Source organism: Tachysurus fulvidraco, chromosome 19 (genome assembly GCF_022655615.1).
Source record: "Tachysurus fulvidraco isolate hzauxx_2018 chromosome 19, HZAU_PFXX_2.0, whole genome shotgun sequence".
Taxonomy (NCBI): Eukaryota; Metazoa; Chordata; class Actinopteri; order Siluriformes; family Bagridae; genus Tachysurus; species Tachysurus fulvidraco.
Window position 1 is genome coordinate 10,356,877 of NC_062536.1, and position 27,084 is coordinate 10,383,960.

Here is a 27,084-nt window from a genome sequence, read left to right on the forward strand (position 1 = left end):
TTTACAGTATATATATATATACTGTATATCGCTTACCTTCATATTTTCATATGCATTGAGTTGCTGGAGCAGGTTCTCCATTGGAAACAAACACGTCTAAAACATGGATTAAACATGGGATCAGAAACCTGTCACATTCACAGGAAACAAGTAAATGATTTGATATCAAACTGTATACTTTGATATCAAATCATTGATATCAAACTGTATAGTTTGATTGATATTTCAGTAGAAAATATCCGTAAAAGTTCATAATCTTCACAGTTAATGCTAATTTGCTAAAAAGTCCGTAACCTTAACAGATTCTCTACAAGCGTTCTTTAATATTTAGATATATAGTAAATATTATGAACAGTTATAAGTGTGACAGAATAACTATTTGAAATCCAGTCACATTAGCTAATATTAGCCAGCTAGCTAGTCCACGGATGATTTGGGAATACAATTTAAAAATCCTTCTAGAAATCCTGTCAGCTTGGTTCATTTTAGCTACCAAACTACAACAGGAGGATTCTAAATTTTAAACATTACTAACTTCTTTAACATTCTTTCACAAATCTAAAAACAAGCTAATAATAGCTAACATCATGTCATTTTAGCTAACATCATGCCATTTTAGCTAACAAAATGTCAGCAGAACATTTGTTAAATATGATGGTAATAATAGATAATAAAACCTGTTAGCTTGTCAGAAACTTCACGTTTAGCACTTGCTAGTGAACAACAGCATGTTAGTTCAACTAAAGTCTGTAAATAATATTGTCTGTAATAATATTAAACAACCACCGATCAAACATGTTATAGTTAACTAAACTAATGCCAAACAGAACCTTCTGAAACAATATTTTACTACAAACACATAAATCACTTTTCAAGTTAAAAAAAGTATCAAAAATTAATTTCTTTAGGACAATTTGTAAATGGAGCCTGGTCTTGTTAAGGAGACAAAACTATTTGAATGGGTACATAGAGTGGTGATAGAGTGGTGATAGAGTGGTGAAAGAGCGGTGATAGAGCGGTGATATCAGTTTAGTAAAGTTTGATTTAGAAGTGAAACTAAAGTGAGGACATAATCTACTTTGTGTGAAATAAAGCACTGAGCAGTGCGAGGATTATGGGTTCAAATATCACACAACATACAGGTGTCTAACATCTAGCTTTTGTAAACCCACGTCTGATATAAAAGGAAATAGTGATTAATATGATTAAAATATGAAAGCGATGGCCACTTAATCAGTCTGGTGACTTACAGTAAGAGTTCACATTGTGGCATAAAATCAGAATCTAAAGACCCATCTGGTGTAACTTTAAATGACAAAAACATAAGTAAATAATAATAATAATAATAATAATAATAATTATTATTATTATTCATATTATTAAGAAAAAGATTCTTTTTAAATAGTGTGGCAGTCCAATAAAAAAGAAAAAAAAGGAAACTGCACGTTCCTGTAGGCCGATAAAATTAGCCGATATAATTAAAGCTACAGTAAGTATCGTGCTCAGTATTTGCATATGCCACAATTTTACACCTCTAATTTTATTAAGGGCCAATTAAAGCCATGCGTTCATTCTAGTGTTCGTGTGACGAAAAAAAAAATCAAATGCAGAATAAGATATCTGATATAAAGTTGTGTGAGCACAGACAGCTTTCTCTGAGGTGTTAAAATGGTTCACTGCTGTGTGTCATGCTCCTGAATTTGTACCTTGTTCACGTTCTTGTCTTTCCCATATGTACATACAGTAGTTCATATTTTTTTTGTAATTTATATTTCAATAAGAGGTAAAGAAAATGTACAATTATTAACGATGTAACATAAATATAGGATAAACATGCACGTGTAGTTTTTAAAAACTTATTACAAAAACATGGTTAAAGCGATTAAAGAACTGTGTATGTACCACAAGACCTCCTTGAAGCGCTTATTATTTGGTTGACATGGGCTTCTACAGCCTTCCAGAAGATAATAAATACAAAGAAATACAAAGAAGTGACATAAAAAAATGCAGATAAATCATCAGGCTGTCTTTCAGATATCAAATGGTTACTGAAGCCATCTTTAAGAGGCCACTAGGAATACATTCAGCTCACAAAATCCAACATAATACTGACAATCCTGGTTTGTTCCTCATTTGCTCTATAAACACTTCATTGTCAGTGATTTTAAAGCCAACTAATGAACAGAAATGTATTGAAAAGACAATCACCAGACCTTTAAATACTCAAACACATTACAAGGAAAGACAGAACAGAAAATCAGCAGAGATTCAGCTCACGTTGAGAGATCCTCTAATCCCTAAAGCCTTCAAACGTTCGTGGATTAGAACCAAACACACAAGACAAAACAAAGTGTGTGAATGTCCTGAACTTCAAGTTAAAAAGAAAAAAAAAAGTTGAAGGGATTTTTCATTATTTCGACTTAATAACTTATTTCAGGACGTTTATGACAGTTATGTCAAGTTATAATCATTATGTAACATATTAGCTTTATATAACACCATATTTGAACATATATAGATATATAGAGAATATAATTCTATGCCATACAATCTATCGGTAAGACTAATTTAATAAATAATAGCTTGTTATTCTTTTTCTGTATGCTGCAGAGAGTAAGCCAGACGGACACATACAGTATATGATGATAGTTCATTTAAAAGCCTTCAGGTTATGGTCAGGATAACAAGATAACTCAAAATAATCATAAAAGATGAGATCATTTAAAATAACAACATACTATAATGAAACAGGATATTAAGTGAAAATAGTGATGTAATATAACAAGTTATTAAATTGAAATTACAACACAGCACCTTTAACTTTTTTCCCCACAACTTGAGTTTCAGGTCTTCTGTAGAACAAGGTACTGTACTATGGGTGTTTCTGTAATGTACAAACAGCTCGACTGTGTTTCTATTATATTGTCCTCAGGGAAACCTTTCAGCTTCAGCATCATTTTGTGGCACTCGAACACCTCACATCGACTAATAAATATCACAAGGATACCGACGATCTCCAAACATACAATTGAACAAATACGTCATGTCTGTTTTTACCGAAGGAACGAACTAAAAAAGAAAAACCTATTAGTGCGTTTTTTTCCTTTTTCGTATGTGAACCAGAAGGTTGAACTTAAGACACATCCAGCATTTCCATTTCTAGACTCTGTGCTGGGAAATAGGCCATAAAACAGAGTCAAGATTTTAATGTAGCTGGTTAGGAGGTGTTAAGGCCTAGGGATGAAGCAAGGTGAGGGGTTGGGGGGTTGGGGGGATAAAGGGGTATGTTTGACTTTGGAACAAAGCACTACGCACAATTTAACAACATTGATAGACCCAGCAGAGTCTGTTAACACAAGGCTGAGAGGGTCGTGGTTGGTAGATTCACTGAGTATTCTAAGCAGCAGTGTATTTACAACAGAACAGACATTCTTTTGCATGTGTTTTTGTTTTGTTTTTTCTCTTTGATTCGTTTTCCTTTCGCTCGCAGGTGGGACATTAGCCGGTCCTGCCTACCGAGCCTGAGCTGATCAGATGGAACGAGGCATTTCAGACGGTGTTCAGTCACTCAGGCTGTTTTGCGCTCATGTCCACATACAGACGGTCACAGAAAACAGGTAGAAGAGGCACTTCTTGAATGGCTGGTTTTTAAATAAGTCCTTAGTTCTCACGTTTCTTCTCCTCTCCTTTAGTCAGTGGTGGTTTTTTTTGGTTCTCTGTATGGATGCTAGATGGCGCTGTTGTCTGAGGGCCTGATGTGGAGAGGCACTTAGTCACAAGTTCTAAGGAAGTCGTTGGCCACTAGATCATCAGAATAGGCTTTTGTCTCACCTCCAGAATATCTGTTGAAGAAATTCCAAAATCGTGAAAAAAAGAAATCAATATTTTTATATAACAGCTGGAATTTAATTACAAATCATTTAAAATGGCCAATAGAACAACAACAACATGATCTATGAGTTTTCAGTATCATAAAAGTACTGTGGACTACTATAATAAAGTCAGAATGGTATAGCAGGATGTTTTATCATAGCAAGATCACCAGCTCACCAAAAAAGCCTTCATTCATTCAACAGCTTTTAAAAGAAAGCTTGTGTGTATCTGCCTTGTGTTTAAATGTAACTTTTCGATTTTATTTCTTGTGTAAAACCCAAAGGACTCAGTCAGCAGGTGTCATGAGCGCTGCACACCAGTGAAATCAGTATGTGTGAGCAGATTGTGAGTATTGTGAGTATGATGTGAGGTGTCTGTGTTGTACCTGTAGTTATCCGGTGTAGAGGAAGAGTGATGTAGGTGAGATGCGAGTACAGAAGGAAGTAGTCCTCTGTCCTGTTCAGCTTCAGCCAGGAGCCCACGAGTGAGCGGCCAGTTCCCGAAAGAGAGCGTGAGCGAAGGTTTGTGGTGTTACACAGGTCTACACACACACACACACACACACACACACACACACACACACACACACACACACACACACACACACACGTCATCAATTTTACCATCCATCTTTAAATGGTTGTTCATAGCAAGTATGCAAGTTATTAAAGGTAAAGTTTTTAACTTATCTCTTAATCAAGAGTCACATAAGGTACGTTTTAAGAATGTGCTGGGTTTTAAAAAATTTTATTCAACCTCATTGTTCTGACTCTTTGTCCCTCTCTGTTCTGATGAAATGTTGGACGAACAGAAAGACACCTTAAAACAGCTCATCATGACAAGCTATACTTTCTCTCAGTCCTCCCGACATTAAATTTGCTTTTAGTCTTTACAAATATTAGATCCTGCAAAACTCCTGCCCTTTAGCCCAGCATAAAGTCTTGAAGATTGCCATTTGGCCTCACCTTCATCATCCTCATCCCTGAAGAACTCCTCGCTGTCGTTGGCAGAGTGGGATTTCTTCATCTCGGCTATGCGGTTTCGGGGCACTTTGCGGCGCAGAGAGGGTGAAAAGAAGGAGGGTCTGTTTCTCTCAGGGGTCGGGGGGGTGCTGAATGACGTCACCTACAGAAGCAAAAGTTTAAAGAATGTTTAATAAAAATGATTGAAAACCCCAAATATATCAATTAAGATCAGAAAATGTAATTTATGTTTCAAAATGTGTTTTTTTTAAGCTACTCGAATGGTTTTCCTGCACCTTGACTCTTATAAACTGCAAATTGTAGCACAACCATTGAGATATTAACTGTGTTCTGGTGAGGACAAAAGTACTGAGAAAGATACTGTTGTATATAGAAATGCATGTATTTAGATTAGATTTAAATAATGTGGCCAAACCAGAATCAGCCATGCCAAAGGAATTTAGAAATCACAAGTTTGTTATGTGTGTTGTACCGACCCTCTCATGTAGGGGCGAGTCCTGGTCCTCCTCGGTGCCGCAGGGTGACGTGTCTCCAGTAGGCACTCGACTCACAGCCATCTCGGCGTGCCCTTTCCCCTGAGGGCCCTTCATCCGCACAAACTCCATGTTGTTGTATTTGTAGAAGCCGAAGGACATCCGTTGGGCCATTTTAGCAGCCACACTCACCTTAAACATGCACAGTGAGACAGGAAATCATCTTTCAAGATCAATTTCAGCTAAAAAAAAAAGTGGTTAGTCTTTATGTGTCAATGAATTTGTCCTACCCTGTTGTCATAGACCTTTTTGAGGGCCTCGTAGCGGATGGAGCCCTGGAAGATAACTCCCTGGAAGGTGGTGGATTTGTCACTGGCCACCAGCTCCACACACACCATCTCTCCTTCTCCAACAGTCATATCACTGAACACCTACGTACCACATTCACAATGTACAGTATAGATGTTGCTCTGACAGAGATGTGTGCACACTTGATTGCCTTTTTCTCCCGGCATCATATGCACACTGAGATTAGTTTGTTCACTGGTTTGTAACTAAAGTGCACAAATTAAAACAGGTACATGTTGTAGATATAGCATTATAAACTGTAGCTCATATGTTTCTAGACACAATGAGAATAATAAACTAATAAACTAATCTAAAGCTAATAAACTGTTAGCGGTATACATACATGCAAGTATGTGGCCAAAAGTATGTGCACACCTGATCATCACACCCATATATGCTTGGTAAACAGTTTGCTCCAAAGTTTGTCTCTCCCTTTAGTGCTGCCTCCATCCAACAGCCTCCACTTTTCTGGTAAGTGTTCAGTTAATTAATCAATTAATTAAAAAGGTATAGTTAATTAATCCCATACAGATGTGTGCTTTCAGATTTAAGGCAACTCAGGTGCCTTGATCAGGGGCCCTGCATTGGCAGCTTGGTGGTGCTGGGATTTGAACTCACAACCTTCCACTTAGCATAGATCAATATCTATATTCCTGGAGACACTGTTCTCAATTTTTTAAATAATAAATATAATAACTTTAATATTGACGTGTTATAATTTCCACAGCTGTGCTCTTATACATATCAGCATGTGTAACTAGCCTCTTCAATTAAACGGGTTTAATCCAAACTTCAACAATTCAAACACAAAGCAGGCCTGTAAATAATGTCAACTTGGACCTAATGACAGTTAGGCCATCCTTACAAATATTTTTGCTTGCTGTAACCCGACCGAACCTGTCAATTTAGGACTGACTCAATTTTTTTTTTTCTGCTTTAAGTCCGACCGACTTGCCGGTTGTAAATTTGCGTTAAGACCTACTTTTTTTTGTTTGTTTTTTTACTCTTCAAACTAATACAAAAGCAATACAATAATATTACTTATATTTTAGTACATGTTGCAAATATATAAATTGCCTAGGCCTACATACAAACGAAGGCTACGTGACGTCATCTATGTTTACACTATTGGTTACCGGATGTCACACTATGGGCTGTGCGTTCGCTTCGTCTCATTCTCTCTCTCATTCTGTCAGAGTCGACGGATCGCGCTTGGTAATGATGGCTGCGGCTGCAGTAAACACAATGTCACCGTTCAAAGTCAATGGCGGGCACCATAATACGTCTAAAAAATTCATTAAAACAGCTCAACAGGGCTTTAACTTGGCACAAAGTTCTGGTAAAACTGTGCCAGTATCATAAATAAGGTTTGCAATGACGTGCCAGAAGGCACGGGTTGAAGACCCAGTCAGTGACGTCACGATATGCAAATTTGTTTAAAGTCATACCTACGTAATCACCATCACCAAAATTGTACGTTTTTTTTTTTTACATTGAAACTTGAAATATATATATATATATACCTACCTACCGACCCCCCCCCCCTTTTTTTTAACTGTTACTGCAAACCAAAATAATTTTAAGGATGGCCTTAAATAAAATGTGTGAGTGATAAAATCTTCAGAAATGAAATAAATTGTGCTATTATTCTGCGTGTACAAAGACTGTGTCTAATGTTGTTGAATTATGTTTGTAAAATAAACCTGCACTGAGGAGGTACACGTTTATATACGTGCAAGTTATTTATATACGTTTATACACGAGTATACGAGAGTACAGCATATAGATATACAGTACATTATATCTTTACATGCATGGAAAGGTTGATTGATGCTCTTCTGCCCGATCCTAAAGATAATAAAGCTTCAAATCCAGCACCTTGTCTCACGAACATCATATTTCATAGGAACATGAATTAACCAGCTGCTCAATCTTTTGCCCTGCATAATTTAGCCTTTTCCCTGGCAGGGAGACAGGAGTAATTCTAAAGCTCTGTCAAAAATGATTAAGGTGGATTAAAGTAACTTCAGCACAGTATCAAAAGATCTTTCTAGGTTTGAGTAGATGAGCTTTACCTCCTCAAAGTTGTCGATCATAAAGAAGATGTTCGGGTAGCTCATTTTGGACTCCTCACCCTTGCTGTCCATCGGGTGCTTGCTGGGAGAAGCGAACACTTGCTGTGTAGTAAAGAGAAGATAATGGGTTAACAGCACAGCATCAGACTCATCATCAGAATAAGATCTCAGTCTCTTCATCTGTAACGTGTATTGGGTTTGGAAACCCTCCCATTTCTATCATTTCACAATATTTGTTGATAAAGGAATGGCTCAATTACAAAAATTGAAGCAATTCATTTAATATGCAAAAATATAGATGTGTAGCATAGATGAAGCAGTTAACGGGAGTGATTTTATATAATCATCACCAGGGTTTAATATAAAATGGAGTCACTGTTACGACTCAAAGTGGATTATTTTCCAATGTCATCACACCCAGAGTTTAATTCTTCTTATTTCTCAGCAATTTGCCATTTTTAGTTTATTAATGAATAACTTTTAAATGTTTATTACAGCTACATTTCATGTTGTATAAGATCCATGTATCAAGTTAGTTCTGGTTATTGCACCGGTTATATCAGCTATCCACAATTATTCTTTCACCTGCCTCCAAAAAGAAAAAAAAAAGAAAAAAACGTTTTCCTAGTGAGTGTGTTATTATGGGAGAAATGATTATTAAAAGTTCATTAAAACAACAAAACAAGCAAATCTTCAACAATTCAGCTGAGAACTATTCTTATGTTCTTGTGATAAACAAGTAACTGATTCTTTTTGTTTGTGGACTGTTTTTTTCTTCGAACTGATTTCAAAATCACAAAATAACATATCACATATAACCATTTGACTTGTATACTGGCTTTCTGTTGCTCTTTTTTTTTTTGGATAAGCACATGATTTTATTTTTTTGGTATGTTGATTGATTGTTTTACTGAATTAAAGAATGAATTCTTTAATTGCTTTAATGGGTTTATTGCTGTGCCAGGAGGTACAGCCCCACTGCTGCTGGCAATGCTGCTGAATTTACAGCTTTGTATTACCCAGAACATTGTGGGTTAGAGTGTTATCACACCAAGAGGCCAGTAAACAGGCAAGTGAGGTAATTATCTGAAAACAAATTAGGAAAAGGTCTCGGCTGATCAGACAAGCACTGGATTGATTCTAAGATCCTACGTTTGTGGCCTGAGGCGTCTGATGCTGCTGTTTAATTATTAATCCACTGATTCACTTAACCAAACTGCATTCATTCATGCGTACGAAATGTGGCCGATAAAGAGATCTGTACATCACGGTAACCACGTTCTGATTTCTACACGAGTACAAGCACGTCGGTTTGCATTACCTGTGACTTCCTTCTGTGGATGTGGATGTCTCCTGCATCTGTGCGTGTGCACACAGCGCACGTGACCACGTAGTCCAGCTGGTGAAGAAAACATTGTGCAACATTAAACGTCCTGCTCCATAATGAAGCACCCTGAGTGAGTGAGACTGACTGACAGGGATGGAAGAATTCAGAAATAACAACATGCATTATTTCCCTAAAGCATTTTAATAACCTCCGATACATAGGTACAGAAATACCTGTACAAACCCAGTCTGAGATTGTAGGTATAAAATGCTAAATATTTGACCACATGTTTGCAGACTGTACACAGGACTGTGTGATGTAGTTATCACACTCATTGTCAGTTGTGTATTTTACTATATCATACCGTTAGTATTGAGTGTTCCTGTCACTCAAGGTGGATAGCTTTATGTTTTCATAGCAAATGTTGCATCTAAAGGATAGGTATAAGTTTTCATGTAAACCGATCTGTAATACAACTGACCCTTGTCTCTCGATTCGATGTGACACAAAATATTGTATTGAAATTCCCACTATGTGTGTATGTATGTACATGTATGTAAGATGACATAGATTTGCTCACAAACAGCCAACTATTGTTGCATTAAAAACACACAAAAAAGTATATCAGCACAAAAAAATCTATGTATATAATATCTACAGTATACACACAAATTTTTAACATCAAATCTGCAAAACTATTTGTATTTTTTTTTTATTTATTACATAAAAGTAACACAGTATCTCAGAAAAGTATATTATAGCATAGGTTATATCATCATTTCATATCATATCATATCATATCATATCATCATACCTTTTGTAAGATGAGGTTCAGGTATACACTCTCCTCCCAGTCTATATCAGGGTCGCCAAGTCCAGGGAGCTTTTTTGAGTCTCTTCTGTACACCTCGACCTCCACCTGGGAACCAGAATGAGATTTAAATTCATCCAGTGTAGCATATCGATGCAATCGCATTAAGATTCTGTTCAATATGCCACATGATTCAAAACCACTTTAGTGACTAACTCCTCAATCATATGCTGGCTGAGAGAAGTTGCAAATGATGACTATGAAACAAAATCTATTTTTTTCAAAATAGAGAAATCCAGATGGCAATTATGTTGTCCTATATCTGTGATATTCTGTATTCAGCTCAGGCTTTTGTTCCCCTTGAGTGAGAGTGTGACGTCGATGCATATGGACCCTAATGCGAGGTGTACAGGCCAAGTGCTCAAGCTGAAAGCAAAACAAAGTGTTATTTATGAGCTGCAGATTTCATCGTCTAATTTACCTGGCACTGCAAACACAGCTCTGCTGACTGGCTCTGAGCCATCCGTCTCATCATTTACAGGACAGACCGTCCTTTTGTTGCTTTAATACGGTCTATTCTTTCATGACGGAAGGGTGTGTTCTTTCTCACTCTGATCCTGAGCACACGTTTAGGGTATTCTGTCTTTCGGACTCTCAGCTGTGCTGCTTCACAAAACACAGGAGGCATGCAAGTGAAGGGCATGACACACACTGGGCTGTTGATGGTTGTCATGGTGATAAAAGAGAGGTGAACTGGGTGGTATGGTGTGGAGCAGAGGGACAACCTGGGGCAAGTTTAACCTTTATAGCTGGTTAGTGAAGACAGGGCTAGGTTAGAGAAATAGTTGTATAGATGTATAAATGTATGTGTGGTGCAGAGGCATTGTTCTCCAAAGCTTTTCTTTTTATTATTATTTTAGATGGAAACTTCGACAAAAAAATGTGGGGGCATGGTGGCTTAGTGGGTAGCACGTTCGCCTCACACCTCCAGGGTCAGGGTTCGATTCCCGACTCCGCCTTGTGTGTGCTCCAGTTTCCTCCCCCGGTCCAAAGACATGCATGGTAGGTTGATTGGCATCTCTGGAAAAATTGTCCGTAATGTGTGAGTGAATGAGAGTGTGTGTGTGTGTGTGCCCTGCGATGGGTTGTCACTCCGTCCAGGGTTTATCCTGCCTTGATGTATTAAATGTATTTACAGACCTGCAATACTACTACTACTACTACTGAAAATAACAGATGATTTTTAATTACAGAAATAATTCTACGATCTATTATCAGTCCAGATATTTGCACCCAGCCCAGACGAACATCTCGCCAAATCCCACAATCTGTATTTGCAGCATGATTCCCTTCTCCTTTGAGAAAACAGAAAGCCTCACTGGTAGCTAAAGATAAAATCAAGCCTACAAAGTAATTCCTAATGTATACTGTGAACAATGCTGCTGACATTCATAGCTTCTCCCCAAGGTGCACTGCACAAAAACCCGATCCAGGCAGATAGAAACGAATGGATAAACAAAAGAACCAATGAGACCATAAACTAGACTATAGATATTATTGATGAGAACAGAGTACATTTGACATTCTTTCACGATCTGTTGCAGACAGATTTTCTCAGTCTGAGTGACCCAGGATCAATTTGAGGAAATTAGACCAATGTGTGCTAATTGCTGGGAAAGGCTCGGAGTACCACTCCCACACTGTGATGATTGCCATGGCCTTAACAAGGAGAAAGAAAGTAGTTGGCCATGCGGAGACGCTGGCATTTCAGAGGCATTTCCCTATACAGCAACATGCCGCAATGACCGAGTGCCTTTTATATAGTGTCTAATAACGCTGTGCTCAAAACAAATTCACACCACAAAATCAAACCACTGTGTTGTTGCATTCAGCTCATTCATCTGAGCTGTCTAGTCGGAGAGGTCTACAAATCTTTGGATCAGACTTTGAAAATGTAAAAAAAAATGGCTGCAGTATAATCACATCCCTCAGTGTCACCCAAATGAGGTTCCCTTTTGAGTCTGGTTTCTCTCAAGGATTGTTCCTCTTCTATCTAAGGGAGTTTTTCCTCCCCGCAGTCGCCACAGACACCTCAGGCTTGCTCTTTGGGGATAAATACAAACATGTTTAAATATAAAGTATTAATTAAACTGCTTTGAGATAATGTGCGTTGCTAAAAGCGCTATACAAATAAATTTGAATTAAACTGAATTGAATAATGGCCAATGTGTGAAAAACATTGAAAAACCAAAAGCTCAATAACAAAACCAATAAACACAGTGAGCAAATCAGAAATATTACCTCAACATGAACTGTTGGTCCTTATTGAACAGCCCAGGGTGCTTATAGCTGATTAGACACCTTATTGAACAGCCCAGGGTGCTTATAGCTGATTAGACACCTTATTGAACAGCCCAGGGTGCTTATAGCTGATTAGACACAGCATATGACATCGAAAGGAACATGAACTGGAATCTTACAAACTATATGATATAACAGCAAGGAGTTTTTTTTCTTCCGAATAACATCGGCTTCCTTTCTTTTTAAAACTGACAGCCTAAATATAAATAAATACCTAATGATTTGCACTTTCATCAAACGCTCATCATTTCCTCATCGGGACAGTCTCACATGCATCAAAAGATTTGTAGAAAAGACTTTACATATTCCATCATTAAAAATATAAACATACTGGACATGATTTGAACATTATACAGCAATTATTACTATAATGATTCATAATCTGGTATCACCTAGTAGAGGATGAGTTGTAAGTCTGGTTCCTCTCAATGTTTTTTCTTCATGTCAGGGAGTTTTCTTTGACTCAGTTGTCTGTGGTTTGCAATTGTCATCAGGATTTCTGTAAAGCTGCTGTCCAAATAAAAAATGGAAGAGAACTGATTTGTGTCATCTCTCTCATTCAGCTAGATCGTTCCTATAGCCATCGTGACCCCTGTAACATTTTTGTATTAACAGCTCTTATATGCTCTTCTATCCGTGATGAGGGCCGATATGACAGCGAGATTTTTTCCCTCTGCAGCACTAAATCAGACTAATAACAAATGCATGTGCTTCATTAGCAAATGCACCTGGCTGCCTTTTCCATTAAAAACCCTATTTAATAATAGAAGACTGTGAAAGAGAGCCTTTGAATTTCAACACTAAAGAGACAAAACAGACAGACAGGAAGAACTTCATTAATGTACCTGTGTGCTATGTTTAATTTAAATGCAAATTCAGGCACAGAAGGACAGAGAGGTACAGAGAGAGAGAGAGAGAGAAGAGAGAGAGAGAAGAGAGAGAGAGAGAGTACACTGATAATACAAAGGACAAAGAAAGGAGGAAAAAAGGGCAGAGACAGCATGAGCATAGGTCAGAGATGGACAAAGCGAAAGTATCTCTTGCCTCTATGTCATCTTTCAGGTAATTGAATTAATGTCTGCTCTTCAGACAGCAGAAGAAAAAAAAAAACAAAGCTGTAGGATCAGGGCTGGAGCTCAGCTCTGACAGCTTTCGGGGTATTTGTGTCATATAAATGGCATCATTAGCTTAGTGAGTGTTATAAAACTGCAACATTTTTCATGCATGTATGCAGTTAAGATGAATTGTCCACATGTAAGAGAAGTGACTCAGAACTAGGATACATGGCCATTTCAAACAAAGGTATTGGGGAAATTAAACTGATTAAGCACTTATGAGACACTGCTTGCAGTATGCATGCTACTCAAGATAATACATAAAAAAATAAAATGGAACTAATACTGACCTAGAATTAAAACCCAGATACTGGACCTTGTTTATGAACCTTTTAGTAAAGATGTGTATAAAGGTTTACGCAAGCCAGCTAAAATGAAATATTTCTGCTGATTTACAGAAGTTTCATAAATGCTGAATGACTTCACACTTGCATGTGTATGCACAACACAACATAATTCAGTTCAATCCAAATGTATTTGTATAGCGCTTTTAACAATGGACATTGTCTCAAAGCAGCTTTACGGAACATAAGAAACATAATAAAACACTTCAATATTATACAAAGATCAATATAATACAAAAATTCAAGATTAGTATTAGACTTATATATAAATGTGTTTGTATTTATCCCCAATGAGCAAGCCTGAGGTGACTGAGGTGACTGTGGTGAGGAAAAACTCCCTTAGATGGAACAGAGCAGATTTGTATTTAGTAATATGAACACAAAGCTCCATAAAAGGCAAAGCTCACAGCACTAAAATGACAATTAAATGGCAAACAACTTCTTAAAGCAACAACACGAAGTTATTCTGACTCATTTCTTTCTTTCTTTTTTTTGATATAGATAAAAATGTACAGTATATTATTTAACAGCATGACAACCCAATAAAAAGGCCAACATTTTGAGCCAAATTGCAGAAAAGATAAATTCAACGTGAATTAATTAGAAAAAAGAAAATAGCTTGACATGAAAATGTAGACATGAAAACGTTCCCAATTGTGTGTCGGAGGACGTATCGGCACACTAGCGAGAACATGGCACATAGCTGGAGACACGGCAGATCGGTCTCTTCTCAGTAACCTAGTGTTGGCTCTGATAATGGTTTCCATGCATCCAGTCATTACACCTCTCCCTCCCTTTATGCAGTGGCATTATATCTGTGATTAGTATTATAGCTCTAATTTATAGATTTATTTTGTCTTTTTTTTTTCTTTCTTAATCTTTTTTCACATTAATGTTCCTTCCATTAATGTCATTAATATGAAATGATCTTCATTGTTTTCAGAACTGGGTTTTTTTTTGTCTCATGTAAATGAGCGATTAATGAATAAATCCTTTCGTTTCCAACTTGATAAATAAGGCTGAATGTGTGTAAATCCTTAATCATTAATTATTAAGTAGATTTAGGTCTGTGGTGGTAACAGAATCTCCTTATTTGGGTAATTATTAAACCACATTGAAGCAGGGGATGATGGTGCAGACATTGCATTGAAAACACACATTGGTCAGTAGTTTATATCAGATTATAAATTATTTCAGCTAGGAATGTTTTACGCCGCAGGTGAGTGGGGGAAAAGAACGTGTGTGTATTTCAGTGCTCGCAGGACTGATGTGCTCACACACGTGGTAGTTTATTGAACACTAATTTCACTGCTCATTTTTTATTGACATGTTTTTAAGCAGTGTTTTTCTTTTGGTAGTCCTGGATCAGTATGTTTAGACAAAAACAAATAATGCAGTGATGTGAGTTTGCAGAGTGTTCAGAGTGTTCTAAGGTCTTCTGTCCAAACACCCAGATATAATGAAGCAGTGTATCAGTGGGCAGAGGTCAGTAAGGCCTATTGGGTTGCTGGATGAGTTTAAGTTCAGCCTGAGCTTTAAGAACTGATTACTTGTTTTGTCAACAAATTTTTTACTGGTACTGGGGATGTCACCTCGGTTAACAGTCACTGGTGTACTGGTGGAACAAATCATAGCTCCAAGAGATTGAGAGATTAGGATTAAGATTAAGAGATTACAAGATTATCCATGATTATGTGTATTATAAGGACTTAGTTTCAGTGGAAAAAGTTTCCTGAAAAAATGAATTTAATGTCAGGAAATCCATTATAAGGTGAAAATATCTTCTGAACAGCATTTTCAGTTCTGCTGTACGTTATTATATATAAATGTATTCAGTCTGTGCAATCCAGATTAGGAATTTGGAAATTCCCAGAGTGGCTAAAGTGTGGAAAAAACAAAAATTGCACAATAATAAAAGTGTATATTGACTGAACAGAGGTCACGTCTCTATGCAATGCTGTGAACAGCTCCGACTAAACAACAGCAAATAGTTTACATTTCACAGGTTGTTTTGAGATCATCTATCACAATGAGGGTAAGAGTTTTTCATATTATACTATACAGAATGAATTGTGTGACAGACTAAAAAAATCCCTAAAATTCAGCAAGGTGCTTTGGTGCAGTATGAACTAATGGAATGAAGAAGGCTAGTGCTATGATATGTGTGTTGTTTATCAAACCCCTTTTAATTCAGGTTGATTTCAGAATGTTAAGTTTGGTCATTTAATTATTTTTTTTTCATGCAACATTTGTTCAAGATCCTATTAGTGGTTTTATGGATGAGTGTGAGGGTTCAGTCTAAAAGCCTGATGTTCCAGCCTCTAGACTGTGCAGACATTTATAATGACAGTTCTTGGACTAGTGGAGTATACATGATCTATCCCGCTGGACCCAACTCTGGCCGCTATGTGTACTGTGACATGAACACTGATGGAGGAAAATGGACTGTGAGTAACAGTGATTTATTGGTTATTGATTTTTTTTTTTAACACAGTGCATTGTGTGGCATAATATGGATACATTGGCTTGATATTTCACAGTGCAATCGGCATCAGTGGGAATAGAATAAGACAAAATGAAAATATTTTTCAGAGTACAAAAGCGTAAGCGGATATTTTTATTTGCTACCGATTACTTCATTTATTGGTATAAATATAATTTCATTGTTTTCTCTATTTTGTTTTATGTGTTGTAATGTTGTAACCTAACAGTGATTCAATGTGCGACGAAGCAACAGGATATGACAAGAAAATTGGTATTTTCTCAGTTCTATGCAAAATAAATGATGTAGTAAAGCAACAAATACCCACTGGTTAATTCCAACAGGTTTTTATTAAGTTCATAACTTTGACTTCTAAACTTTGTAACTACTAGTGAATATTTTAGACTATTGTTTATTCCATCAGGTGTTCCAGAGAAGAATGGATGGTACTGTGAACTTCTACAGAGGATGGGATCAGTACAAGACTGGCTTTGGGCATGCAGGTGGAGAATACTGGCTGGGTAAAGTACTGACTGCAGTGTTAAAACAAACAAATAAATAAATAATAAACAAATAAATACAAATAAATAAATAAATCTGCACATGAATCATTGACCTGTAGCTTTCATAAAGCTTTGGACAAATTATTTTATAGTCCATCACAATATAGTATCTTATTGTTATCAATGCATGATTTTAGGACTTGAGACAATCCATCTTCTCACGCTAAAGAAGAACTATGAGCTACGAGTAGACTTAGAGGACTTTCAAGGAACTAAGGTCTATGCAAAATACAAATCCTTTGGCATTTCTCCAATGGCTATTAATGCAGAACTGGACGGCTACAAACTGCACGTGTCTGATTTTGAAGATGGTGGTGCAGGTAAGTCATGAGCTGATGAGTTCATTGGAGAGCACAAAATGTATGATAGTGATAAATCATTAACAGATATCACCAATAATCATATGTTTGCATTGCATTATCCTTGTGCTTTGTAGGGGATTCCTTGTCATACCACAGCGGATCAAAGTTCTCAACCTTCGACAAAGATCAGGATTTATATGAAGGAAATTGTGCTGTTTCCTATGTGGGAGCATTCTGGTACAACTCCTGCTACAACTCCAACTTAAATGGACTCTATTCATGGGGTCAAGACTTGAAAATTGGTCTAAACTGGAGGGCTTGGAAAGGCTTTACCTCGGTAAAGAGTGTATCGATGATGATGAGACCAGTAAATCTGGCTAAACTCCAGGTCAAAAAGAGGAAGAAGAAATCCCTGCTGTACTAACTAGGGATCCATAAATAAGTACAAGCATGAGTAAGAATATATAGTTTTTGGACACTGAAAAACAACAGAAATCTTTTTTGTGCATCTAACATGATTCGATGACATACTTTCAAAACCCTGAATAAATCTGAACACCAAGCTCACACCTTAGCTTAGAATTTTACTACTGCACTATTCTATCATGTAACACTATAGTTATAGTTTCCATCAGTGCTAACATCCTTGTGAGATTTCGCAATGTAATTGCTTTACATTAATCTTGTCATTTCAAACTTATTTAAATGTAGTTTAAGCAATGAAAACACTTTTTTTTCAAACTATAAATATATGAAACTATACATAATATGTTTTCTTAACCCCCGTGTGCTGATTGGGTCAAATTGACACGTTTTATATTTTTATTAAAAGTGTTTTTCTGTTTATGTATGAGAGCTTGTGACGGCAATAGTCTTTTGTTTCCAATGCTTGTACCCTTGTTCATCATCTGTACTGAATAAATCATTGGAAAATAATAAACTTTTAATTAAAACATTGTTCCACTTCAATTTTTTTTAGATTTATGTCACCAAGGTCTTTATTATAGTGGATTTTGTTACACAAATGATAACTTTAGCACAAAACTGAATGAGACCGTCATTGTTAAATGTGATCTAGTGATTGCAGATATTAATCACAAATGTTATCTATATTGTATGAGACTGAGATAAAGACAATAGGTCTAATGTAATGTAATGTATTTGTTTTCTGTAATGCTTTTAAAACCCAATAATTTCAAGGACTATTTTGATCCCAACAGTACCAAATGTTCCACAGAGTAAACATAACACAAGGGTTAATCTGACCGACTACATATTCCTTATTTCCAGTGTACAGGTATGAATAACCTATTTAGTCCAGGGCATCATGGAATATGTTATTTAACATGTTATCTTTCCCCAGTTTACATAGTGGCCATGGAAAGCACACGTGTATATGCACTCACTTTATGATGCTACCTTATTTATGTATTTATAAGTACATTAGCTAGCTTGGAAAAAGCAGTACTGTATAGGAGAATTAAAGGATTTGTTTCACTTCCTAAACAAGCTTCTGTACAGCTTTAAATAAGGTATGTTATGTTTTACTGCTTTCCTTGCAAAATTCATTCATTCAAGATATTTGCTCCTAGTAATGAATTCCTCTAAAAATAAATAATAAAAAGCACTAAATACAAATCAATATTAATAAATCTGATCGCTGTCATTTCATGTTCAGTCGTGTATGATCTTATATGCTATATAACTTGATTCCAAGAATAATAAGGACTGATATATTTTTTTTGGTAATAATATTCTGTATGTACTTTATCATGCTGATCTTCACACCTATCGATGTTATCTCATCTATTAATACAGTAATCGGTAAAGACGTACGTTTTTCTTTATTAAAGAGAAATACTGAATATGCAAGAGAAAATGCGGTCTCTTAAAATAAAAAACTTGAATATCATTTTTATTTTTAAAATAAAATTTGAATAAAAATAAAAAAAATGTATTGCTGAAATTGCATACAATAATGTGAAAACTAAACTCAAGTGCATTTAATAGGCATGTTACATTCTCTGGTGGAATGTCAAATGGCAAGAATGTCTTAAAGCCACTCTGCAATATTTGCAGCTGTGTGTGTGTGTGTGTGTGTGTGTGTGTGACAGAGTGAGATTATAAACATGAATGACATTAGGGACATCATATAACTAGCCACCATATTCACTTACGGGCTTAACAAGACACTACATGTAACTTCAATCAAAATCAATTTTTCATTTCAACTAGTAATCATAATGATTTAGTTTAAATGTGAAAGCTAACGTTCCCTTGTGTCGACTCTGCTCGGTGGACTTGATGCGAGGTCTGAGTGTTTTTGGATGAGATGTTGAAGTATTGAACTTGTACTGTTGTATCACGCCAGTTCAGGAAACACACTGTACGGAGTTTTAGTTTGAAATTATCACAAACTTCTGCCGTTTTCTTTCGCCCGAATCTTCTCCTCACCCCTCGACACTTTCTCCCCGTTCCTCTGTTTTTCATTTTGCAGCGTCTGTATTTACATCATATTACATCCAGGGTTTAGCGGGTTGTGCGTCAGTAATAGTGGTATGCGGGGAAATTCTGTGCTCTGTGTGTAGTTACAGTAAATGGACTAAACAAAGCTTTTCTAAACAAACCTACTTTATAATACAGCTTACTTTGCAATCTTTAATTACAAGTGTCATTGGAGGGCAGTTTGAAGCTTTTTCTTACCTTTTTCCCTTCTGTGTTGTCAGCGCTAGCGTACGCGGGCTTCCGCCGCACATAGAACAGCATGTCGTCCTGACGTGGTGACCACTTCTCCATGAAGTATGTGGAGAACATCCATGTCCAAAACACAATTCGGTCATCTTTAAAACATCCTTGGAAACACAAAGAAACACAAGAAAAAGCAACGCTATGTTTTCCATAGTATTTTGACATTTTACATTTACAGCATTTGGCACACACCCTTATCCATCCTTATACATCTAAGCACATATATTAACTAAGATTTAGGGAAAAGACTGAAAGAGAGAAAATACGCTCACTGAAGTGAATTTCTGACTTTTCTATTGAAGAACAATAAATAAATAATAAATCACACGACGTATGGCAAATCTGGCACGCATGGCAAATTCGAAATATTGTGACTGGTGGCAATCAGTAATAGCATGGTGACTGGAAAGTGTCACAATTGACTGAAAACTACTCCAGTCCGCACCCATTTAAGTAGGAAGTAGCCAGAACCTTAGTTCCCTTTATAATTTGAGACAGTTCTTGTTTTTAAACATACAATAAAAAAATCATATATCTGCATGTATTTACCAAATTTGAAGCTACAGTCATGTGAATTATTAGATGAATTTACTCTCATTGCATAAACTTCAGTCTTTAGAGACAAGTTTGTTACTGTGTTAAATCCACTTAGTGAAGTGAATCTCAGACCTTTATAATAATCCAAGCACTTGACGTTAATAATCATTGTTCCATCTTTTTAAATCTGAACTTGCAAGATGATTCATGAATTTAAACTAGATGTGTTCATGGCTCATCTAAATAATCCACTAGGTGTACTGTATAATAATCCAATAAATGTACTGTATTTAAGGCCTGCACGTGAATAACAGGTTGAGATCCAGTGTATGTATGAAATGAAAGCATTTGTGCATTTCTGCATACGTCTCCCTCTACAACGTGCTATTAGAAAGAAAGAAAGAAAGAAAGAAAGAAAGAAAGAAAGAAAGAAAGAAAGAAAGAAAGAAAGAAAGAAAGAAAGAAAGAAAGAAAGAAAGAAAGAAAGAAAGAAAGAAAGAAAGAAAGAAAGAAAGAAAGAAAGAAAGAAAGAAAGAAAGAAAGAACAAGAAAGAGTTCTCAGGGATGTCCTAAAAAAACTTGCTGACAAAACAGGAACCAAAAAGGAAACTAAACAAGGAAGTGAAATCCTGATTCTTGGGAATTCACCCATACGAACAATTGACTTCCTGGGATCAGTGAGACTGAGACAGCAAGCAACTGCCTTAAAGTTAAAAGATGTTGATGAAAAAAACAAATACAACTCAGAAATCACAGTAAAGCATGGACTGATTTGAGAGCAAACACATTTTGTGGAAGGGAATGTACATAATTATGGAAAAAAACTGACATTAATACTACTGACTTTGACTTGTACGGATAATATGGGAACGTTAGACTGCCTTTTAAAGAATAAATACCATGCTAGGAACTTTTCTGATGAATTGTTGAAGCCTGCTTAACAAACACTAACTACAAGATGCTATAATTACATACATGTAAATTTGCTTAGTATAGCATGAACTAAAGTTTTTGATGCTGTTGATGTATTCTCCAGTCTCTAAAGAGCACAGAAATCCTAGAAAAAACATAATGAAATCTCTGGAAGTCAGAGTCATCCAGTACAGCATAGGATATAGTGTACCTACTCATACTAAACCCTAACCCTACCGCAAGAACCACGTCTTCTGAAATATCTTCAAATATACCCTGTGTTGCTATTTCACAATAGAAACTGATATGGTGAAGCTTTCTAAGGTAAGGTAAGGTACTGCACTTTTCCCTGGAACAGTAAACAAATTGCCACATGCTGCAAACATCATAACTGATGGCAATCAAAAAAAGAGCATCAAAATGTATATAAAATGTGCTAACTACCTGGACCCCAAAAAAATGTGCTAACACCCTGGACCCAATTTTGACATTTTCTAAGTTAACTTTGTGTTCCCTTGAATGATGCATAGTGTTACAGAGTTCAGCTGAAGGTGCTTACAGAGATCTAAGCAAGAATGGTTTCAGTATAACATCAAATCATCTTTGGAGAAGAAGTTTATTTCAGGATGCGGGATCGTCTTCTTCTACACGAAAATAAAGCATCCTACATTGTACAAAGGTACAAAGTCAACAAATCAATGCTGCCTTTAACATTGCAGGAGCCTCTCGAGAGTTCTGAGATGGTAAAAGCATAATGCATGTGTGCGCACACACACACACACACACACACACACACACACACACACACACACACACACACACACACACACACACACATACACACTTTCATAACATCTAAATGATTGATGTGAAATGTCAGTTTAAGAGACTGAAGAACACTGAAAGCTTAGGAGACGAGAGCAGAAAAATCAAACAGTCTCCATAAAACAGTAGAACATTTGAAAAGACATTCAACATTAAAAATAGAATAAAAATGGATGATTCACCCTGAACATAAAGTTCTCCATATTCTGCTCTTAAGTGAGAGGAGAGAGAGAGAGAGACGATCAATACTTTTTCATGTCTCATTAAAAGAAGCGTTTTGTTGCTGTGGCTGTGACTGTGGCTGTGGGGAGATGAGACGACCTCTGGATGAGTTCCAGCTAGGCTTGATAGAGTGACCTTGATTTGGGTAAATGTTAGCGGAAGCTTGAGGCACATAGTGTTTATGACTGTGCAACACTAAAACTTTATGTAGTATATACTCCTAGACTGCTTCAGAAATAGAATGATGTCTGTACGTGTTTGTAATTGTTTGTACTTGAGTTTGGTGTTACAGTTTTAAAAGTTTTAATACTGTTGTCTCTGCTAATTATTATGATAAGTATGACATCACATAAGGCTTATACAGGCCATCCACAGGGTGATTTAGTCACGGTCACTCCAGCAAAGATACAATATCGAAATTCTGTAATTACACCCATCCATTCTGCAAAGAAGAGGGAGGGGGTAAGGGGGGGGGGCAGAGAGAGGGAGATTGAGAGAGAGAGAGAGAGAGAGAGAGAGAGAGAGAGAGAGAGAGAGAGAGAGAGAGAGAGAGATTGAGAGAGAGAGAGAGAGAGAGAGAGAGAGAATCTCTCTCCGCTCTCTCGCTATCTCGCGCTCTCTTTCCTTTCTCTCTCTCTCTCTCTTCTCTCTCTCTCTCTCCTTCTCCTCTCTCTCCTGTCTCTCTCTCTCTCTCTTTCTCTCTCTCTTTCTTTTTTCTATAACTCTCTCTTACTGTCTCTCTCTCTCTCTCCTCTCTCTCTCTCTATTCTCTTCTCTATATCTTTCTTTTTTCTCTCTCTCTCTATCTCTCTCTCTCTCTCTTTCTATCGCTCACTCTCTCTCGCTCTCTCATTCTCTCTCTCTTTCTTCTCGCTCTCCTTCTCTCGCTCCTCTTTATCTCTCTTTCTCTCTTCTCTTTCTTTTCTACTCTCTCTCTCGCTTTCTCTCTCTGTCTCTCTGTTTCTCTTCTCTCTCTTCGTTTCTTGTTCTACTCTCTCTCTCTTTTGGCTCTCTCTCGCTCGCTCTCTCGCTCTCTCTCTCTCTCTCTCTCTCTTATCTCTTCTCTCTCCTCCCCTTCCTCCTTCCTCCGACCACGAATGTTAGGGGAGAACAAAGAGGACATCACTGAAGTACACTCACAATAATGAGATTATAACAGAGGCCTTTACTTGAGTGCCAGAGAGAGAGAGAGAGAGAGAGAGAGAGAGAGAGAGAGAGAGAGAGAAAGACACTAACAAGAAACTGTTCAGGAGAACAGAAGGAACACAGTAATTTGGCAGCACAGCATGTAACCATCTGAGAGATGCACCAAAACACACACAGCCCTGAATCACCTTTGCACAGAGTATTGTTAAGTATATTTATATCTTTTTTGCCATCATTTTCTTTCCTACTTTATTACTATTTCCTTCCAGGGCGTATTCCCAACTCACATTCTGTGTTGACCTGCTCAGGGTCTCAGTGAATCCAGGAAGTTTATCCAGGAAATACTGAGTGTGTAGCAGGAATATACCCCTGGGGTGACACCAGTCTATTTTATGTACCATGCACGCACATTCACACACTCATTCACATCTACAAGTCATTAAGCAAAGCCTGTTCACCTATCAGCGTGTTTTTGAGAATTGGATGGAAATCAGAGAATGTAGAGGAAATCTACAAGAACACACAGTTTATAGAACATGCAAAACTCCACAAAGACAGGAACCCAAAGCTGGCATCGGTGGTGGAGCCTGGAGCTGTGAGGCAGTAGAACTACAAATGTAGGAACATGTATTACAATAGCTGGCAAAGTTACTTACAAATCATGGTACCTGTCAATTCAGAAAGCTCCGCCTCCAGGTTGGGGCGTGGTTTAGGAAGCAACTCTGCAGGAAAGTCTTATTTCTTATAAGTTAAACCACTTTTTAAATGTATTACCAATTTTCCACGGTCCAATGCACACTGTGTTTATCTACTGTCATATGCACGTTTATTTAGCTTTATTAAATACAGATCATATATAAGGAATAATTAGAAATCTTTCATTATTGTGGTTCTATCAGAGTGATGAGCTCATATGGAATCAACGAAATGTATGGTGATTCTGCTGTTTCTAAGAATCCATGCTTTAGCATTAGCAGGGCAGAAAGTCACAGGGTGATTCAAGGCCACTCAGTACTTTAAAACATTAGTCTTCATCATCCTCCTCTCAGTGTACTATTCCCAGCGTGTGTGCTGCAGTGAGCCGCTGAGGTCAGACAGCTCTGCCAACGACGAGAGCAGAAATAAAGGAGTAGTAAGCTTTCTCTGTCTCTTGCGTTTCTCCTCTAAAACACGACAGGGCAGATTTTCAGAACACAGATTAAATACACAGTGCAGTCCAAAGTCTGTGAGCGCTGGTGAAAATACTTCTATTCTGCATTCCATTTGAAATCAATACAACAATGTTCATCACAAATTATTTTACTGTGCACAACCTGAATAAAAAGTAGAATCTTTCAAATATTTCCACGAATTTCAGAGTTCACTGAGTGTACAGCCTGCAGGCAAGCTGGCATGGACAAGTTTGGTCAAAACCTTATGATCGATTTTAGATCAAATCCATCAGAGCGTCGTATGATCACGTATTTCACTATTAGAGATTAAGCATGAGGAAAATCTGACCTTCTGCACACAGCAGTTAACACTTGAATCTTAAATATGAAGAATATTTACTTTATGTTTAAAATACTTCAGAAGCAAAGGATTCTGGACTTTTATGTGATGAACATAGCAAGGTCCATTTTCCAATAATTATTTACTGGGATTTTTTTTTGGGATAAGATGTGGTGAAAACAAAGATTAACAATCATAAATCACAACTGTAGAGACTGGAGATTGATGAAAGTCGAAACAGGTTTGGCCTGTTTACAATGCTGATGTTGCTGTTTCTAATCAACTATGGGGTTTTAAGCACAGAACACAGATAAGTGGAATCATTTGTCTGATTCATTTGACCTGACAAACAACAAGTAAGTTAACACTTTGGACTATGACTGATTTTTCACAGGATTGCATTTAACAATATCTCTTACAGCCTGCTCTTACGGTCGATTCAGTAGACGTATTAGCCATCAGTATTAAGGAAATGATTCTAATGACTACGAAGCAGGAAATAAAACATGAGTCTAAACTCATCACAAACACACACATCTGATACAAAAATAGTTTTACACCATAAGAGTGAGTATACAACATCGTGAGTGATAAACATCATGACTAAAGAACAACAAGGAACTTTTGACATGAAGTCGCAGAAGTGAGATTGTAAGCCACGCAACAGAGATTTATTTTAAGCTAATCTCGCCTTTTTAATGATGGGAACATAGAAGAAGAACTAAAAGACTAGAGCCAGAATGATGTATTGCACCAGACAATGTTGACTGAAGTACTGGTCTAATAATAGCTCCGAACCTCATTTAAAATACACATGTTCTGGTTTTTTTTGGGCTTCTTGGAGATTTAAACCTCATTTATCAAGTCAGGACTTAAAACTCATTTCCATAGCCGACAGCAGAGCTGGTGACGTAATCAAGTTTGCCACCAAATCCAGTATGGGCACATGAATTTACTTCTTTTCTCTGGGAATTTAATTCTTTTTTGGGCCTCAAGTGTTCTTTTTGTGCATTTTTAAATGTATTAAAGAGGTCAGCAGCAGTCAGAAGGGAAAACAAGTTCCTTCAGCTGACAAACCGCAACACACAAGAAAGGAGGTATATTAGAGAACTTCATCCTAGGTGAGTGTGAGTGTAATATAATAAAGAGAGAGACTCACTGCAGGTTTCGGTTTGGTTCTAGATGAATATGGAGCTACATGAAAGTGTTCATGTCAATCTGAGGCACAACAAAAAAATGGTGAGCTGACGGATGCCTACATGAATCTACTGATGCGTCTGTATTCGTCTATTTGTATCAAAAGGCATGAACAATATACCATATATATATATATACAATAACAATTTGTTAAGTTTGTGTGTGATAGTCATACAGCTTTCCCAACCAGCAGCAAATAAGGATTTTATGTTGTGAGCTAATTTTGATGTGTTTCTGATATTGCTGTTGTGTTGTGATTTTTTTTTTTTTGTTAAGAAGTTTTGCACTTCTGGGTAATCGTTATTTATTTATTTATTTTTTAATTTTACCGTTCCTCGCTGCTGTTAATTCCTGAGTAAAGGTCATAGAGGAGAAGCAAACCAGCAACTGCTCAGCAGTGCAGCTCACAAACCATCTGATGCACTTTCCTCTGCAGAACTTTTACCCTGGTACATTTCATAGTCATGTTCAGTCCAACTTCCATTAGGCTGTCTAAAACTCCAATGACCCAATGAGTAAAGATGCACTGGCAGCTTGATTAAAGCACAAAACCAGAACAAACTAGGTTCACACAGTGCTAATAGCTTGACTCAGACAGGGTCATTTGCCAGGTTTCCATTAGACTGTTATATAAACTGAACTCAGTTGAACTGAATGAAATCACAATAACAAACAACAGAATGCAACCCATAATTTATACATTATATAGTATCATATATTAATTTGATAATCATGACTAGATCATTCTATGAATCATTTCCTTTTCCTGTGCCTGGTAAAGTACAGTTTGGCTGGTAAATGACTCCCTGTGTTGAAAGCCAGAAGGACCTCTCAGTAGGAGCGAAGGCCTAGTCCTGTAAAACCATATGGCCTTCTAAAGCCAAACAGTGCCAGAAATGTATCAGGCTCAATGACAGCACTCACAACAGGCAAAGACTTCTAAACCACA

General features: G+C 37.0%; 2 protein-coding genes across 2 annotated transcripts in view; one reads left to right on the forward strand and one right to left on the reverse strand.

Annotated features, from left to right (window-relative positions):
• Positions 1 to 2,635: 2,635 nt before the first annotated feature.
• Positions 2,636 to 27,084, reverse strand: part of kiaa0930 (uncharacterized protein KIAA0930 homolog) — a 29,624-nt gene continuing 5,175 nt past the window's right edge. Inside the window, exons 2-10 of the mRNA XM_027151466.2 lie at positions 19,761 to 19,909; positions 9,894 to 9,998; positions 9,074 to 9,151; positions 7,753 to 7,854; positions 5,620 to 5,760; positions 5,333 to 5,521; positions 4,839 to 4,998; positions 4,259 to 4,414; positions 2,636 to 3,842 (exon numbers count right to left, since the gene is read on the reverse strand). Of these exons, the coding sequence (XP_027007267.1) occupies positions 3,802 to 3,842; positions 4,259 to 4,414; positions 4,839 to 4,998; positions 5,333 to 5,521; positions 5,620 to 5,760; positions 7,753 to 7,854; positions 9,074 to 9,151; positions 9,894 to 9,998; positions 19,761 to 19,909 (1,121 nt within the window). The 3' untranslated portion in view covers positions 2,636 to 3,801. The remainder of the gene's footprint in view (positions 3,843 to 4,258; positions 4,415 to 4,838; positions 4,999 to 5,332; positions 5,522 to 5,619; positions 5,761 to 7,752; positions 7,855 to 9,073; positions 9,152 to 9,893; positions 9,999 to 19,760; positions 19,910 to 27,084) is intronic.
• On the forward strand, positions 15,586 to 18,010 carry LOC113645702 (microfibril-associated glycoprotein 4-like). Its single transcript, XM_027151467.2, has 5 exons — positions 15,586 to 15,745; positions 15,969 to 16,157; positions 16,617 to 16,713; positions 16,893 to 17,075; positions 17,192 to 18,010. The coding sequence occupies exons 1-5, from the start codon at positions 15,740 to 15,742 to the stop codon at positions 17,479 to 17,481; spliced, it is 765 nt and encodes a 254-aa protein (XP_027007268.1). The 5' UTR covers positions 15,586 to 15,739; the 3' UTR covers positions 17,482 to 18,010.

Coding starts and splice junctions, on each gene's coding strand:
- LOC113645702 (XM_027151467.2), top strand. Junction 16,158..16,616: donor CTGATGGAGGAAAATGGACT/GTGAGTAACAGT, acceptor TTATTCCATCAG/GTGTTCCAGAGAAGAATGGA. Junction 16,714..16,892: donor AGGTGGAGAATACTGGCTGG/GTAAAGTACTGA, acceptor GCATGATTTTAG/GACTTGAGACAATCCATCTT.